Source organism: Saccoglossus kowalevskii, chromosome 13 (assembly GCF_978046115.1).
Source record: "Saccoglossus kowalevskii chromosome 13, keSacKowa6.1, whole genome shotgun sequence".
NCBI classification, from domain to species: domain Eukaryota; kingdom Metazoa; phylum Hemichordata; class Enteropneusta; family Harrimaniidae; genus Saccoglossus; species Saccoglossus kowalevskii.
In genome coordinates this window covers 8,003,218-8,022,014 of record NC_140653.1, presented here as the reverse complement: position 1 = coordinate 8,022,014, position 18,797 = coordinate 8,003,218, and the positions used below count along the sequence as shown (strand labels likewise).

The following is an 18,797-nucleotide window of genomic DNA, read 5'->3' as shown; positions in this document are numbered from 1 at the left end:
TTTCATATTTTAGGTGACTTGTGACATTGACTATAAGTGTGACTGTTACACTTCAAACAGCATGGCTCAACTTGTCTTCGCAGGAACATTTACATTAATATATCAATTTCCAAAATTGCATGCAGATGTGTAACCAAAAATATTGTTACTCCAACCCCATACATCTACTCACATCACTCATTCAACTCATGAAAAAAAAACAATATTTCCAGTTAGAATGATTTTAATTGTATGAATGGATACATTTCTACCTGCCACACTGCTTACTGGAGATGAAGAGTCTAATGATAGTGGTATTTAATTATCACAGAACAGCTGAAACTAGCATAGTCTATTAACTTATATTTAATGTAACTATTGTTTGAATTATTCACTTTGTTTTATGCATATTGATATCAATTATGGTAAATACCAGATAAAAATGCACATAGATATTGAGTATAGTATATCTTGTATACAATGTAATTGCAAAGTTGGTGAAATCTGCTAGAACTGATAAATATAATATACAGAAAATGGTGATATCATAGGTCTTAGTATTTATTCAATATAACGAAGGTATGACTTGCATCACACATGTTGATATCAATTATGGTATATCCAAAATATGTGCATGTTGTATTACACATAAAATTATATAACAGGCATATCTTTGTTGCACGGACATCACTCTTTCATTTCTTCATCGGAATCTTCTATTATTTGTACCAATTTAGCAACAGTTCTTTCTTTAGCTGTTGGCGAAAAGATACCACTAATATTATAAACAAGATTATGTATAAAGTATGTCAGCATTGAATCAGTACTATATTATGTAATACTACCCCTAGTTGAACACATTTAACACTGATCTATTGCCAATAATAGTCTGGACATTATTAAAAGCCCAAACTGAATCTACAGTATAAAACAAATAGTATACTTGATATTTTGAACTTTTCATACATCTTGGAAATGGGTTCAATTTGTTTATATAATGACTCAGGAAACAAATACATTGCATGATAAGAAAATATTGCGCCATGGGTGCAGACATACACTATATGTGTTGCCTGCTGATGCCTGTTTTCTCCATTGATTTCTATGAAGGCTTTCAGCAGGCCATGTGTTATGAAGCAACATTTCAAAGGAACATATTAACAAACATAACTCACAATCCTGATAAAGATTTTAAATAGTGTAATAATTGACAACTTTAGATCACTCGATATGACAAGCAGCCTCTCGGCTGAGATAGTTCTGATATGTACATTTCAATTAAAGAACTGAAGATATCATCACAAAATGAACAAATCTTAGAGAAGTTCACCTGAGTGCCTATATGTATAATATCAAATCAATCAGACTTTTTACCAAAAATTACAAAAATATTCATCAAAATTAGAGTAAAGATATCTACATAATATAAACTAATCTAAGTTGGGTCTACGCAAAGTACATATACATCAAGTATCAAAGCAATCAGGCTTGTAGTTTTCAAGAAGAAGTCAAAGTAAAAAAGTTAATGCAGATGGCGACAACGAAGGACAATCACTCATATGATAAGCTTCGCTTGACGAACGCAATCCACTTTCTATATTTATATTAAAGTTGTACATACCTGCTGGTGATTTAATAAGATGTATATTCTGTTTAACCTCCTTGACATCAGCCTCCTTCCGGAGTACTTTTCCTTTCTTTAACCTGTGTTAAGGTAAATGTAAATGGTAAATATTTTTGGATAAGAATGTTATTTATATAACATGTACTGTATATGTTAGATTTTGTCACCATTTTCAATAATGTTTTATCTCTACTTGACAATCGTGCAACTTTTAAATTGGTTTATTTGTTGCATCATGGGAAAACTAAGACTTTGAACAAAACATTAAATTGAAATTTGTGGCAAATATGACTAGACAAATCTACAGATGGCAGTCATGTATTCTGACTAAATAAAAACCTTTCCTGCATTTTCACTCTCTTTCCATGAAACAAGTTGCATTATGTTTTATAACAAAGGCAGGACTTGTCGTGAAAACGACTGAAGAGAAACAAATTGTTAAAAGTACTGAGGCGAAATACAGGAATGTTTTCATGTGTTTTTGAAGAGAGTTTATTTTAACTCCCCATGGCAAAATTTTGCACAAGCAATCACTTGGAAACGTCTCACCAGCAGAGGGCAAAATTTCCTTAGCCAATGGGTGACGCAAGAAACAAGTGTATGTGCAAATAAGCTTGTGATTGAGATAGAATAATCATTATATATATTATCAAGAATTTATAAGATAGAGTGATAAATGATACTAACAAAAAAACTCTCGCTTAAGACAACAGTCCTATTCTGTCCAAGTACTGTAACATTGACACTTATGAAGGTTCAATTGTGTAACAGAAATTAGAAAAAACTTTCGCTGCAAATAGGCAAGGTTATTATCAAATCATCATCTGAGATGAACATGAATAATTTCTTTCACAGACTCACTAAACTTGCATTACAATTTCGATTTCTTGAAATTTTGTGATCATCCTGCAATTTGTGTGGCTTTTAGATTTGCAAGATATTGATTGTATATCAAATAATTGCATATACCATCATCTTATATATGCTTAATAATTTACATTTATTTATTTCACCATTTATCACGTTGAAACAATGGATAACAACAACAAATTTTATATAAGAATGGTGGGTACCAAGGAGGTAGTTTAACTAGTGTATGATACAAACCTGTCAGTGTTCTCCACAAGGGGTTTTAGGCGGGCGGCCCGCCCATCAAGTTTTACGGCCGCCCAGTAACTCTCAACACCCGCCCACCAACGTACATCCAGCTGAAATTATTTGTAAAAAGCTTGCATTGTTCTTCCCAAGCCTAAACAAAAGAGTAGTTGCCCAACCCTTTATTTTGCTATTGTTTCAAGAGTCCAAACATAAACAATGACCACTGGAAGTCTGCAAGCAGTTATCAAGTGTATTCATGGCAATGTGTCAATCGCCTGAATTCATCGTCGCCCGACATTGTTGCCACTTATTGCTCACGATACGCAACTACAGTGGTTTCAATTTACAGCTGTATTTTTAATAATCATCTTCCGATCACGAAAGAAAGAAGTAAATACGAACGAAATGTATATGCACAGAAAATAAACAAATATATTACCAGATTGCATGTAAACTCAACAAAAATTTAAATTCTAGCCGTATTTACAACGTTCGCTCGATTTTCATTGTGAAAACAGCATGGAGAAGGCAAACTGATGACATTTTGGCCTACCCCATTCAAGGACCGTCTGCTACCCACTGCTGTTGGCGCTGTAACGATTTAGTATCTAAGTTGCACAGGGGAACAGCGCATTCAGGGTGTTTGTGTACTGAATTCGGAAAGCGGTAATAAACATCAAACATGGCTGCTGTATTAGTTTACCGCGAGTATTTGTAATTGAATAATATTTTAGTTATCTTTTCCACGTACTTTTTTCAATTTATCTATTTTTTATGTCTAATCTTTCGAGAACATATCAGATTCTTTTATTTTGCCGATTGCTAGCATTTTTTTCTTGAATTCCAAAGCAATGTGTGAAAACACAACGTATCGTGGCCGTACATGTGTAAATGCATCTTACCGTCCGTTGGCACGGGTGAGTACTGATGCCACAAATAAAAATGTTATGGATTTTGTTTTGACAAATTGTTAATTTGGCTTCGTGGGCAAATCATCTCGTATATTTTCTACATTATAACTCAATTATGTTTTGTACTTGCTCCTGGTTACTCGAATTGCATTTCATGAACGCAGAATAATTTGCGAACGCATAAATCATCGATTTCAAACTTTTTGCATTTCGTAAATATTGATAGTGACCAATCTGTTTGTATTTCAAAAAATTGTAACATGTTCCAATTAAATTAAATTAAAAAGAGAATAGTAAATAACTTAGTGTGTATTGCAGTTCATGTCATAAATGCGAGAATGCTGTATGTAAATGATATGCAAATTAATATGCAAATTTATGCTAATTAGGCCGCCCACCAGCTAATTTGGATTGTGGAGAACACTGCCTGTTTATATAAGAATGGTGGGTACCAAGGAGGTAGTTCAACTAGTGTATGATACAAACCTGTTTATATAAGAATGGTGGGTACCAAGGAGGTAGTTCAACTAGTGTATGATACAAACCTGTTTATATAAGAATGGTGGGTACCAAGGAGGTAGTTCAACTAGTGTATGATACAAACCTGTTTATATAAGAATGGTGGGTACCAAGGAGGTAGTTTAACTAGTGTATGATACAAACCTGTTTATATAAGAATGGTGGGTACCAAGGAGGTAGTTTAACTAGTGTATGATACAAACCTGTTTATATAAGAATGGTGGGTACCAAGGAGGTAGTTTAACTAGTGCATGATACAAACCTGTTTATATAAGAATGGTGGGTACCAAGGAGATAGTTCAACTAGTGTATGATACAAACCTGTTTATATAAGAATGGTGGGTACCAAGGAGATAGTTCAACTAGTGTATGATACAAACCTGTTTATATAAGAATGGTGGGTACCATAGAGATAGTTTAACTAGTGTATGATACAAACCTGTTTATATAAGAATGGTGGGTACCAAGGAGATAGTTCAACTAGTGTATGATACAAACCTGTTTATATAAGAATGGTGGGTACCAAGGAGGTAGTTCAACTAGTGTATGATACAAACCTGTTTATATAAGAATGGTGGGTACCAAGGAGGTAGTTCAACTAGTGTATGATACAAACCTGTTTATATAAGAATGGTGGGTACCAAGGAGGTAGTTTAACTAGTGTATGATACAAACCTGTTTATATAAGAATGGTGGGTACCAAGGAGGTAGTTTAACTAGTGTATGATACAAACCTGTTTATATAAGAATGGTGGATATCAAGGAGATAGTTTAACTAGTGTATGATACAAACCTGTTTATATAAGAATGGTGGGTACCAAGGAGGTAGTTCAACTAGTGTATGATACAAACCTGTTTATATAAGAATGGTGGGTACCAAGGAGGTAGTTCAACTAGTGTATGATACAAACCTGTTTATAATAAACTGATTCTGTCTTCTTGTCTTAATTTCTTCAACTCTCTGCATAGCTTTGAATGACTTTTCCCATAATTTTCTGTCGTATTTGACAGGTATACATCTACGTTTTTCAAATTCAAACGAGTTGTCCTGTTGGAAGATGAAAGATTTGATAATATATTTATCAGTCGAATTCTGCACAGGGACTGCACCAGCTAACTGAATTGTAGACAAAGTATAGCAACAGGCAAAAAGATTTTATTGCGAAATTATTTTATTTAAAAATAACTGGGTAAATTCATATAGAAGATAAACTCAGACGAAGCCAGGTCTTCACCTTAGAGGTTGCTAGCTGTATTTATATATACATGTACTCAGCCATATATGGATGGAGTTGGATTCATTGTACCAATGTTTTATATGGTAAAAATGCGTTTTCTCAGACTTGCAGGTCGATTATGTTGTGCCAAAGTGGACGCATGTGACTATGAATATCACGGCAGTGACTGTGTGTAGTATTTCAGTGTTCTCCCCACATAGAACAAAGCATGGCGGCACCGCCATGCTTGGCGACCCGGCCGCCACGCTTGGGCTCGGACCGCCATGCTTACAACTTCACCGCCATGCTAATGGGATGCATTGTTTACATCCATTTGACCCGCTCACACGTAGCACTGCATAAATTATCACCGTCTACGCCACGGCGGTTTGAACTTGCCGGGCAAATTAAGGATGTAGTAGACATAACAAGTATGTTATAGTTAGGCTTGATATTTTCATATAAGAATTGTCCTGAACTATAGTAAACCATATATTTTATGAAACCTCTTATCTCACACTTTCTGAAATTCTGGGTAATTTTGGATAGAATTTAATGGTTATCACGTGACTGCTAAGTAAACAAACAAAAATGTTATTTTTAAAAAACGAGTACTGCGTGAAACTGGAACTAGTTAGATGAGTAACAAACATCGTAATGTTAACCATAAGGTGTCCCATCCAATCGGGTGACAAGATTTTTGCCCAGCGAGGTGCGTTTATTTCACGAGACCAGCTTGAAATGTTGGACCGCGGTCACTGAATTACACTCAATTTACTTTTAGTTTATAACAAGATTTCTCGCCAACGATTATTGTTAGGATAAAACGCTCTCACCCGCATGTTTGACACTTTCGGTAGAACAGCCCATCCAAAATTCAAGCCAAAGCGATACCCAGGGAACGCAGCGTACTCGATAATGTAGTTCACTAATTTTCATTTGGCAGAAACGGCAAATAACCTTTCCACTGAACAAACTGGCCAATATTTTCAGTTTGGGACGTCGTTTGAGAAAAAATGTTACACTCGGGCAAAGGGTGTACTTCTATTTTATAGATTGTGTGGTTCAAGTTACAAAGTGATCAAGCGTATCGTCGATATTCAACGTAAAACAGGCTCCAAAGCACTGGCGAGACTCGTTCATCGAGATAGTGTTGTACAGTTACAAAAGATAAATTACGTAATCCTATGCGCATACAAAGGTTGTTTACTGACCGGACATAAGTGAGAGATTATGGTTACTTCCTTAGTAACCGGGGACCGCACGACTGGGGTTATTGTGGCAGCTACTGCAATTTTTAATGTAGGCCAGCTGTGATCAGTGTGAATCGCCGCGTGTTTTCTACACAATGTCCAAGTTGCCGACAACGATCATATCGGTCACCCCCCTTAGAAAAAAAAAATATATATATAATAAAATAAAATGAAATGTGCCTTGTAGATGCAGGCGTGCTAGCTGGAGACGAGCGATAGAAGCAGCTCGGTCGGACAGAGCATGTGTTTCACTGTTCGGTCGAGCGGCAACCGGGACTGGCGTAACGATTATTCAATTGTATTTATATCTCAGTTTCTTACTGGATATTAAAATTTAGTTGTGATAAATAATTTGTCGTTTGGGACGGACAACGTGTGAAAAAAAGTACCTTGCCATACCCAAAGCCGGCTTTTAAAAAGATAACCCTGCCTGGTATACAGGAATCATGGAGCTCCATGCAGGAAGTTAACCTGCAGTACTGGGCGGGGACACTCCGTATAAGGAGTGAGGTGATTGACACTTTTCTTGATTTGAATTTTATTTGTCGGAGCTCTACTGACGCCGCTTCTACGAATTCCTTCTCAAGTTCGTTCTCGGCCCCGTTTTCCACTTCAACGACGTGTTTTTTATATAGTCCCCGGTGGATCGGTGCCGGTAAACCCATGTACTTGACAAATTTTGCCACCACACGTCGACCTTTACCGATCACTCTTCCGGCGATCACCAGTTTCCTATTTGCTTGGAACTCTTTTTCTTGTTTTTCAAAAGACGTGAAAATTCTCTCGGCTGAGGTAAAATAACATTCGGAATTTGAACATTTAATTTGGAAGTGGGGTCCCCGCCGTGCCGTGTGTCTTCCTCCAATGTCAAATCCCTATGTTGCAACCTGAGCACCGCAACGGTGCCGAAAAAGTTCGCTATTTAAAAGGTAGACATCGATCAGTCTCAGCGATTCATCTGCGTCAGCCACCCCATCATCGTCACCATGTGACGATAATTTCCTTTCTTATGCACTTCTTGACACTTTTTCTAGTTCTTCAATTCTGAGCTACATGTAGATAAATGTTGCACCGTCGTTGGAGTGCGAACTTTCCGAACCGCAATCGATGTTATTTTTTCTGAGACGAAGTTTTGCTTCTTCAGACATTGGCGTCATATTCTTCTTTTTTTGTCCCTTCTTTCTCTAATAATATTTCTGATAACAATTTTAAGGAGCGCTAATTTTTTGATGTGTCACACACGGTGGGCTAATATAGAACGATCACAGGGCGTGTGTGCGTTGTTTCTGTTGCTAAGTAGGCCAACTTATGCAAATTAGGTCAATATTTATTGTTTACGCTCAAAGCCGATAATCCTGAAATCAAAGTGAGCGGTCTGCTGTTATAAACACATATCCTAACTTTTTTGTTAAAAATGCTTTTTTTGGGTGTACTGGTTACTATTTTGAGTGGAAAACACATCCATTGCATGCAGATATACAAATGCCACCAAAATAGACAATAAACAAAAAATGTATAAAATAGTGACTGTTATGTCTACTACATCCTTAAACAGGCCCATTGTTAAACACGTGTGAAGTACAGACGCTGTCAATGGGGAACAAATTGTCACTCAAGTTGCAAACATCGAGATGCTATATGACAAAACATGTAAAGGAAAAAAAGGTGATGCCGCCCGGCTAAAACGTACAATCACCGCTAGCACAGCACAGAAACGGAAGCATGTAGAAACACAGAAACGGCGTGAGGCTGGTTTTGATGAGTCGTGGAAAAAGACATTTCCCTGGTTAAGGTCAATTGTTCAGGTAAGATTTCGTAATTTTAGAAATAAAATGCCAGTGTGTGTATGTTTTGCCGATCGTAAGAACACCGAACATGTAGGCCTACACCGATTTCAATCAACATCTTAGACACGAGGCTGGTATAGACACGACATGAAAAAAAAAACATCACTCGTTACTGTCAACTTTTTTTAGATTATTTATGGATATCTTCATAGATTAATGGGTACGCATATGTTATAATTTGTCCAAGCAAAAAAAAAAATCGAATTTTGTAATCTTCCGGTCACATGTTGACCTGTGTAGGTATTTCCAAGATGGCGGCCTGTCAACGTCTTGCGAACGACAGCTGCTATCATCACGCGCTATGATCGATGGAATCCCGATTTGTATACATAATTCTATTGTTACGTTTTAATTTTAATTGAATAGTGACCCAGTGTTCTCCCCAGACTTCAATTTGCATAACAATGCATCTTATTTGCATAATTTTTATTTGCATAATAATCAGTTTTTCCCAACAAATATTGTCAATCTACAATTAATTAAAGACAAGATATTTTTATATCTGATAAATTTTATATCATTTTACTGCATTGTATTTTTTGTTTTTGTATCAAGTCAAATAAAGTTTGAAATGGAACATCATAAAAAGGAAAACAAAAATTGAAAAACTTGTGTTATAGCCAGTCAGTGAATATACTGTTATCGATGGATGTAACTGGTTCATCATTGCGTATAAGTTTTAGTGCCCATGTCACTGTCGGTTCATATAAACATCGGGGAAAACATTTTTTGGTTAAATATATAAAGTCGGCAAGATATCGAAATATGTTGAAATTAATAAATCAATAATTAAAAAAAAATTCTACAATGGCAGTTCGGCGATTTTTCATTGCAATATACCTTGTGAGTACAACCATGGAACTATAAACCCCAGGAAGAACAACCACTTTGTTTCCTTTGAACTATGATAGTTGCCGCGATGTCGAATGTTTATTTTGACTGTTTATTTCGTCGCATTAAAAAATAAGCCGATTTACGCAAATGAACATTTATCTCCGATTATCGGTCATTTTCGGAGTCAATTGAGCGACTTCGGGAGATCACGTGATCGAGTTGTTTCGGTTACAGCATAAAAAAACAATGGCGCAAGACAAAAACACTGATAAATGAGCGACATTCAACGGGGGGAAAAAAACACATTGCCACTTCTGGCGATCGAAGGGAAACACGGAATAAGTCGGGATATCTCGACAACAAACAGCATACCAAACCCCATGTTTCGCAAACTTTCGCAACCTTATTTTTTCGAGGGTTGAAAAAAACAAGAAGTAATCTAAAAACGACATTGAAAATTATGAAAACTCGCTAAAACTCCGACCCGTTGCATGATTTCCGGTACACTGAAGGTCACCCTGCAGACCGACTTGTTTGCGCATGCGTAGTGAACGAAATATTTTACTGCGCAGATATATATTTTTTTTTCAAGTTTTCCGTTTCCAGCAAAGCGGTTGATACGGGTGTATTGGCGGCAACTAACATGGAGTATGACTAATGTTGTGGAAACAAAAGCGAAAGCACTGTAAGATAAACTAAGACGAAAGTTTTTTTTAATCCTCTTAGTTTCATTGTTCTTCCTGGGGGTTTATAGTTCCATGGTACAACGCTACGATCACCGTAACATTGTCAGCTGACGGCATTGCGTTGGACGGGTATTCACCGCTGCTATTGCGATCATCGGTATCTGACTTTTTGGTGTGAAATACACAAATTGTTTATTAAAACGATTCATTGATGATTATCATAAGCATTACATCTAAATTGCCAACGAGATGTTGTTTTTAAACATCGTGGAAAATCATGCATTCTGCGCCGCCATCTTTGTTACCTCGATCAGAACCCCTGATAGCCCAGCATGCATTGGTCACAATGTTGCAACGTGCATTATGTCGCCTTAGGGCGGCGTTTTTCTGTACTAAGGTACCCTATGAATGGGGTATTTCCAGAGGTCAGTTTGTTTTGTCTCATCCCGTCTCGTCTGCTGTTGAATTATTCATACTTTTCTTTCCAGTGCGACTTAATTTCACTTGTTCTTTTTTTAATTTTGGAGTAAATAATGTCACCAGCGATTGAGTGATAACAAATCAGAGTGCAGCAAATCGGGGTTGATCTTCCCGACGTACGCCGTGACTTGTTTTGTCACATTGTTGCCGTTGCGTGCAATGGGCAAATTATTGCTATTCTAGTTATTTTTTTTTTATTTGGAGGCTCTGCACCTTTGAAAGACTTCGCAACATATTGCAGACTTCCGTTTTTATCACTGTCTTTGTATGGCTAACAAAAGCGGGATTACCTAAATCGATCAATACATGTTATTGTTTTAAATACGTGCAAGACGAGACTGACACTTGTAAACAAAAATATAAGCATCACGGCTGAGTGACCAAGCGTCACGGACAAAAGGCAAGCATCACGACCGAGTGTTCAAGCGTCACGGTACCGTGTCGCTTCAGAGGCCTGGGGAGAACACTGGTGACCTCATGTTTTTTTTCCTCAAAATTCCCGAGTCTCCTTGTCGTTGACCTGACAAAACCAACATGCAAACAACATGTTTTGCAGACGAAATGATATTCATACGGCACTGGGTTCCCGATCGTGGCACAATTCAATCGTTATGTTTACATTTATTTGAACCTCAATCCTCATTGTTTTTTTTATTATTTATCATTTTTTCCCACTAGGAATGTTGTGCAGTTAATGCTCAAAGCACAACATGATTGCAAAGAGTGGATCTTCTTTATGGAACAAAGTCCCGTGCAAGTCTATGACGATCGAGTTTAACTACAGTAAGGCAGCCAATGTTTGGAGCACAACAAAGTCAGAAGGATTAGTTTAGACTAAGTTTTATGGAACAGTTCACATTAAATGACGATCTTGTCAAATTATGGTATATTATGTTAAGTATTATGTAATTTAAATAAAGTCTCTCATACATTTTAATACTGTCTTGTATGTTTGTTTTTGTGAGAGTGAATCCTGAAAAATATGCAAATTAGTATGCAAATTAGCATGCAAATTAGACCGCCATGCTTGCCTCTGAGCCTGGGGAGAACACTGTATTTATGACAATAAATAGTGTATGAGTTGAGACTTTGGCGGATAAAAGTCAAAAACACGAACCGGGGAAAAGGACACGCTACTAAGCTTGAATAATTAACTGCTGTCAATTAAAAGTCACATGACATTGGACCGCTGAAACATGATGCGGCATCTAATCTCCACAAACATTTACACAGTTCCTAATGTGTTTCTCAATATCATATAGTGGATTCAACGAAGACAATGACCATCGTGTTCCCAAATTTAAAAAGTCGCCACAGAGAATACGAGCCAGAAATAGCCCAAGTTGTTTTAATGAAATGAATTTAGTATTGTCCGAGGGTGTGTAGGTGGTGGTAGAGCATGTTCCGAAAATAACGCAGCCTATGGCGGTAAATGAATCGTAAATGAGACCAATCTTGCTTATTCGTAGTAATGCAAGGCTGGCAAAAACAGAAATTACATTTGTTTTCTCAGAAGTCTCTTTCTATTGCCAAGTCAGTGCCCGAGTCGAGAACAAATCCGCTGTCATCTAACCCCTATTCATGTTGAATTCGTCATGTGGTGATTCGTACTGATTCCCATCTACAATTAACTCCCAATCAGAGTGGATAAACAGGGCGTGGATGGCAACTTATTGTGCTTCTCGAACGCTAACGATTATTTTACAATAGAAAGGGAATTTCACAGAATGATGTATCGTCTCAAATTAATTTATCAGTAACAGCATTTATGAGAGTAAAAGTGTGAGTGCCGTGCAGCGAATATATATTTTTTATCACTGACTACAGCACGACATCACTCTAAGCGTACGTACATCGTGGTCATCGCCGTGACATCGTAGTTCAACGATACGAGGATGGCAAATGACATGATACGATGAATCCGCTGTTCAGACGAAGGCTAATGTTGATATAAGCATGAATCAATGGCACACCACTTCGTTATTAGTTTTGTCATTACGGGTTGCCTATGTAGCTCTGGTCTACGCTCTATAGAGGCAAGCCTGACTGAATGTTACACATACACACATACATACATTTAGTGAAAAACAGTAAATTAGTCACATTTATTACATGCAGTTAAGTGTGTATATAACCAAGTTACTCACCACAGCTAAATCTTTCCCATGTGCTTTCCTGAATGCTTTGGTCCATCTCACTTTGCGAGGATTCCTCTTTTTCTTGAAAGCTTTGTGACATTTTGATCTGCAGAATCTGAACATCTTTGAACAAAAATAATGTTGATGTTACTTATAATAAGAATACATGTACATTGAACCAGTGAGTCAATAACAATGTCACCTAACAGCAGCACACTGACAGGCTCAGACTTTGAAGGGTAGTGTTCAGTACATCACACATGTGCAAGATTGTAGAACAGGACTCTTGCTATCCATTCACAATTGAAAAAATATATTGATATGTGACTAAAACAAACAGACTTGGCTAAATGCTTTACAGTATCGTACATGGCAGGTTAGCTTGACTACAATTTTGTTAATCCTAGAAGACATGCTATTAGTCATAAAACGTTTTAGCGAACTATTCTACATTATCAAAAATTATTTCTACTTTCACTTTTCAACTAAGATCCTGCTTATATAGAATTCTTTTAATTTTGCTTTATCAGGAATCCGTTTTACTTGAGAATTAGCTTTTATTTATCTTGGTCTTTTATTTATCTTGGTGAAAAACAGATGTTAACACTTTACGCAGACGAAAATTTAACAGAAGATATTTGTTGATTTTAAACTTATAGAAGCCAATCCTCCTACAACAACATGCCAGACAATAGTGATCCATGGCACCGATAATGCTCATTTTAAAAGCAGTTACACAACAAGATGAAACTGGGATCCTATGATTGACAGGCTGCTGATAAACGATCTGACAAAACTGAATTGTGTGCTTACTATTGTTCATGTTGCACATACCATACAGTCTTGTATTTATTTTCATTGCATTGATTTGATTTGCAACCTATTATCCCACCTCTTTGTTTATAAATTTCAGAATTTTGTTATCAGGCCACAGGCTCCAGCATGGATCAAGGAACAACGGATTCCGATGCAGTTCACACTTCTCCATCTTCAAATTAGTGATTCGTATTTTCAGTTTGAGTTTTTTATTTCAATATCAGTCCCAAAGTTGTGTCCATTTAAAGTATTTTTAGTTTGTCATCTTATGTACATCTACAGCTATAAAATACTTAATAATAGTGTCACCCCAAATTTATCCTATCTCTGGAATGTGGATCAGTATGTCACATGAGTAATGTATGAAGTCTATACGACTTCTCAGGACTGTGGGGGCCGAATAATCAGCGGTAGGAGGCTAACCTACAGGACTGTACTCTACAAAGATGTATGAACGACGCCATTTTCTAGTGAAGTCTCACCATCAGAGTAAGGGAAAATAACAAAAATAAGCGATTAATTGGAATTGGCAATAATTGAAAACGAATTCTAAACATACCTTGCAATCGTTACGCACAAAATTAATTCCATGTCCGGGATAGAGTGGCGACGAACAAAAATAACACTTTTCCACACGCATTTTGTTCTGATTAAATTACCTCGTGTTGTTACCGACGTAGTTGACACTGGGGGCGCTTTTCTTCCGGGTCAAAAAAGTGACACGAGTGTAAAGACAGCGTTCAGTTCGATTCGCGTTCGATTCACGTACGATTCGCGTTTTATTCACGTACGATTGAAACGTCCATTGAAATAACTATAATTCACTCAAATGTTAATATATAGCAATTCCAGCTAATTTAAAAAAAAATTGTGCGGGGAAAAATAGAGATCAATTTAGTATTTTCTGTGAAAATCAAGGTTATAAATACTTTCATAGTACGCATGACAGTTCCTTGACTTGTCTGCGAATTCGCGGAATGTCAAAGGACAATGATTATAAATAAAAACATCATCAACGTCCTTGTTTCAAAGATTTTATTTGTTTTTTTTTAATTGAGTAGTGATTATTTGAGACTATATAATTTTTTACATAAGATTCATTTTCTTTTAAACATATTTATGCATTTCTCGTCTGTTTCTAGGGCTATTTTATACTTGTTTGAGAGCTCACGTGACTTCCGATATGAGCGAGACTGTAGGACTATTTATAACCATGATTTTTCACAAAAGAAATAGGTTGAACCCCATTTTTCCTACACAAAATATGCTATCCTCGGGGGCGGAGCTACGTCACGGACGTTCCACGTTGCTAAGTCGCGCACCACTGTACCACGTATTTATATGGGCTCTGCTCGCGCTGCTGAGAAACGCGGAACGCCGAGCGAAGAGCCGCTGAAAATTCGAGAAAACAACAGAAACTCAACTTTGAAGAAATCCTGAACAATCAAATTTATATGAGTTACACACAGGGGTAATCTTGTTCAGAGGGTCTCAACAACCATCCCAAACTTACCATTCCCCAAACGTTTTCGGCACCGTGATGGTTGCCATGCATTAAAAATGCCCGGATGTACGCCCTGAGGATTTATAAGTTTTTGTTGAAATTATAGACATTCAATTTTGTACGTCAATCGAACGCGAAACGTGCGTCAATCGAACGCGAATCGTACACGAATCGAACCGAACGCTGTCTTCACACTCGTAAGGAATATTGGGAATACGAGTTCTTTGGCAAACGTAGCCCACCTGTTGAAGACGTTGAAATAATATTTGACAGTGGAATCAGCTCTTTTTACCAGGGTGGTGCTTTCTAGCACGTTAATCTAACGCACGATCTTGGGGTCTTCAATTTCCTCATATCTATCCACACTATTCAAACACAACTGTCTAGAAAAAAAAATATGAATAGTAAATACATATTGTAAGAAATGTCCAGCCGGTTACTATGGTCCGCCTTAGATTACCAAACCCTAACACTACTATATATACAATACTGTGATTTAATAGGCTACAATGGACGCTCGTGGTCACTAGAGCTATTTACAATATTATGTACCATGACGGGTTACTATGGACACCATATTAACTAGAGCCGTCGAGTGATATCTATTGAAATCATTGTTAATGTAAACAACGTCGTGAGTTGTGATCATTCTGAAAATTAAGGGTTTACCGCTAAAGACTTGTTTCAAAGTTTAGAAACAAATGTACTCTATTGAATATCCATCCAATCAGCTACATAATTGGCAAAGTAAACCGTCTTGGCAAATAATTGGCCAAAATAGACAGATCGTCACAAAGGGATCACCAAAACGCTCTTACCTTTGCATACTTCTAAATGTTTCAACACTCTGCCGATTAAACAAATCGGGTGCAACTAATTATTTACATTAGACCAATCCTGGGTAAATGCATCAACTGCCTCAGTATTAGTGTACCAATAACGAGAATTAAATTTTACGCACTTTGCGTTTTATGATTATACAAATCATACTGTGTACAAATCTACCAACTTCAAACGGACCACACTTATCTTCTAAAAAGGCCTAGATTGATTTACCAATCATCTATATAAACTATTTTACTCAAATAATCTGCTTTCTCGTTTGCTTTCCTGGGAACCCAGTCTAATTCCAGGGAAATTCCATAACATACATAAACTTCAAACACATCTAAGACAACCACCTGCGAGTCAGTTTTTGTGGATAGATACTATATTTTGATTATCAGTGAACCACTTTATTGTAAGGCCTTTGAGTAAGTGGATGAGACTGCCCAGAACGCAATAGACAGCTCGCAACTCTCGCAAAGTTTATTTCCGATACATGTCGGAATCTCACATAATGATGCCCCGAACAATAGAATCACTGCATTCTACAACATGCCAAGCAATGCCAGTGCCAGACACGTCCGAATATACTGAAAGCTTTAGATATATTCAACATCGGGCACCATTTAAATGGCATGCATTACTGTACCCGGCAAAACTTATGTTCAGCAATCGCACGTGCCGTTAAGACGTCGCGATTCGTGTCCGTACCATTGATAGTACAATAGAGAGCTATTGCCTATACCAACTCGATTAAGAGACGATTGAGTCCATAATACTAGATAAGAGCTATCTATTTGACTAGTTCGTATTCATTAAAGAGGATGTTACTCCCAATAGTTGCTAAACTTACTGATAACCAAATGTAGCCGACCTTGTTTCTATGACGATCACTGCGACATTTGTTCGTTAACAACGAAACCTAAACGTTTTAAGTCACCCCTCACTGGCAGTACAAATAATCTCCCAGATATAACCAAATACTCCAAGATATACACTAACACTCAAAGATACAATACCCTAATACTCCAAGATATATTCTAGGATTAGAGTTATGGGTATGCCTTAAAGAAATCTTGCCCCAAAGTCCTTGGGAAATCCGAAAAAAAATTGTGGTCACAACCGGATTTAAGATCGAACTTGAACAGAAACTGACCTGGCTTCAGCATTTATTGTGCCACTCTTCACAGCGGGATTTTGTTTTAAATACATTGAGGTCAGCACGCCTCAGGTCTCAACTCACGCCCAATGCTATTCACAGGTGGAACATGCCGGAAATTGCAAGCGGAAGAAAGCATATTGTGCTCCAAAGGCATTCCCCATAGAATCAAACAATTTCAAATCAATCTAAAGGACCAAAAAAGTCACTTATTTGTGAAGATTTCACGTGACAACGTGGTATTGCACTCGTATCGACAATGGCCTGCCCACCCGCATCAAAAACAAAGCCCCATTCTTGACCCAGCTGCCGATTTTCTAGAATATGTGGAAACGACTTCTGTTGTGGCGTATGTATTGCTGAATCTTCGAGTTATGTAACACCCCCCCTCTGAGTCTCTTCTTTTATTCTCCTACTCGCCCGAGCTTCTGCTTTTCATTTGCGTTACTCGTCCACACTGTCGCTGGCTAGGTCATGAGAAATATATTCTATGACACCACAATTAACTTTTCTTATTTTCATTTGCTGCTCTTTATCATGCCATCTTAGTGGAAATGAAGATATTAATTGACTGAAGTAATTCGGTGGTGTTAGTTTGTAAAAAAAAACTGTTGAACATCCGGGCCAACCGTCGATTCTTCCATTCTGAATCAGCCAAAGAATGTGGTGATCGAAATGTAGATGGTAGTTACTCTGCGGCAACGCGTAGAATGGCCATCACCCGCACAATAACCACCCTTAGGAGTACAGCACAGCGCCCTCCATGGACCGCCAAGAGAGCAATTTTCGCTACACTGCGTGACGCTAGAAATATTTTTTTTTTAACAAATTATTTGCTCTGCTGATCTTTGAAATTATTTCCTGAGACATTTTGTGCTAAAGTCGAATGCTACTTGTGATTTTATTTTCACATGTGAGCGTATTTAAACGCATATAGCAGTGGCAATTTGTTGGTTCACTGTCAACCTGTTTTTTTGGGAAAATTATGAAATATTCTATATAAAAACCCTTTAAAACCTACTACAAATATTGTCAATTTTTAGACATAAAAAGTGGCGCCATACATCACTGAACACAATCATGACATTGAGATAAAATGTTAAAAAGCCCCAAAACAGCCACAACATAATATCAACACTGTAGAGTTCGATTAATACAATCACTGGGCTAAAGTTTCCAATCAAGTCTATCAACTTTTCAATCACTTTTCACAACTTTGTACGATATTTTACACGAAGACACGCTGAGCTCGTATGATAGTTTAGTAATATATATGCGGCTTTCCCTCGACCTCATTAATTTTGCAAACATAGGACAATCACTTAGGTCAATTTTTGAACATATTTATCAACTTTCTAATCGCTTTTCCCAACTTTGCACAGTCCTCTCAATAGATTACAGCCATAATTGCCGACTACAATTAACAATCAGTTATTGAAATTCAGTGCAAATTTTCAAATTGCTTTCAAGATTTAAAGCAGATTTTACGATTTTCAACAGAAATATTCCCCATCGCAGTCACAAAGATTAGATCTTAAAATGAAATATTTAATTTCAATATATGTGACAAATAAAAAAAATTGTTTCACTAAGTAATTTTCCTAGGTGATCTAGTTATTCCTCGCCCGATCAGCCTCAACATATCATATTGACTATCCCGCTACTTTAATCAAAAGTTACGTGAAATTATTTGTTGGATCATCTGTGTTATTCATTAAAAATGTTCTCATACACTGCTTCATTTTGGTTAATTTAATTTAATTAATTGTCGAACTGTATTGGTTTTTTGCTGTAATTTTCAAAATATAAAATGTTGATTTTTACAAAAAGAGAAAATGTGCACGGAATATAAATTGGCTATGTTTGCAATAAAAAAGACAATTGACACAATCACGTGTTTAAGTTAG

The 18,797-nt window shown here is 37.0% G+C and overlaps 1 protein-coding gene and 1 long non-coding RNA gene across 2 annotated transcripts; both read right to left on the bottom strand.

The window, feature by feature from the left end:
* Positions 1-205: 205 nt before the first annotated feature.
* Positions 206-14,112, bottom strand: LOC102805947 (putative ribosome biogenesis protein RLP24). Its single transcript, XM_085506699.1, has 5 exons — positions 13,962-14,112; positions 12,596-12,709; positions 5,043-5,179; positions 1,601-1,683; positions 206-734 (listed from the first exon to the last, which is right to left on the bottom strand). The coding sequence occupies exons 1-5, from the start codon at positions 14,040-14,042 to the stop codon at positions 667-669; spliced, it is 483 nt and encodes a 160-aa protein (XP_085362825.1). The 5' UTR covers positions 14,043-14,112; the 3' UTR covers positions 206-666.
* Positions 14,113-15,251: 1,139 nt separating this feature from the next.
* Positions 15,252-17,030, bottom strand: LOC146734946 (uncharacterized). The gene is made up of 2 exons (XR_014931297.1): positions 16,888-17,030; positions 15,252-15,289 (listed from the first exon to the last, which is right to left on the bottom strand). It is a non-coding gene; the product is annotated as an uncharacterized LOC146734946 (long non-coding RNA).
* Between the last annotated feature and the right edge of the window lie 1,767 nt (positions 17,031-18,797).

What these genes read in the sequence shown, in the direction of transcription:
- LOC102805947 (XM_085506699.1), bottom strand. Translation starts at nt 14,042, where the DNA reads ATGCGTGTGGAAAAGTGTTATTTTTGTTCGTCGCCACTCTATCCCGGA. An exon ending in ATGGGAAAGATTTAGCTGTG is followed by an intron (nt 5,180 to 12,595) that starts GTGAGTAACTTG and finishes ATCTTCCAACAG; the next exon opens with GACAACTCGTTTGAATTTGA. An exon ending in AATCAGTTTATTATAAACAG is followed by an intron (nt 1,684 to 5,042) that starts GTTTGTATCATA and finishes ACCTTAACACAG; the next exon opens with GTTAAAGAAAGGAAAAGTAC.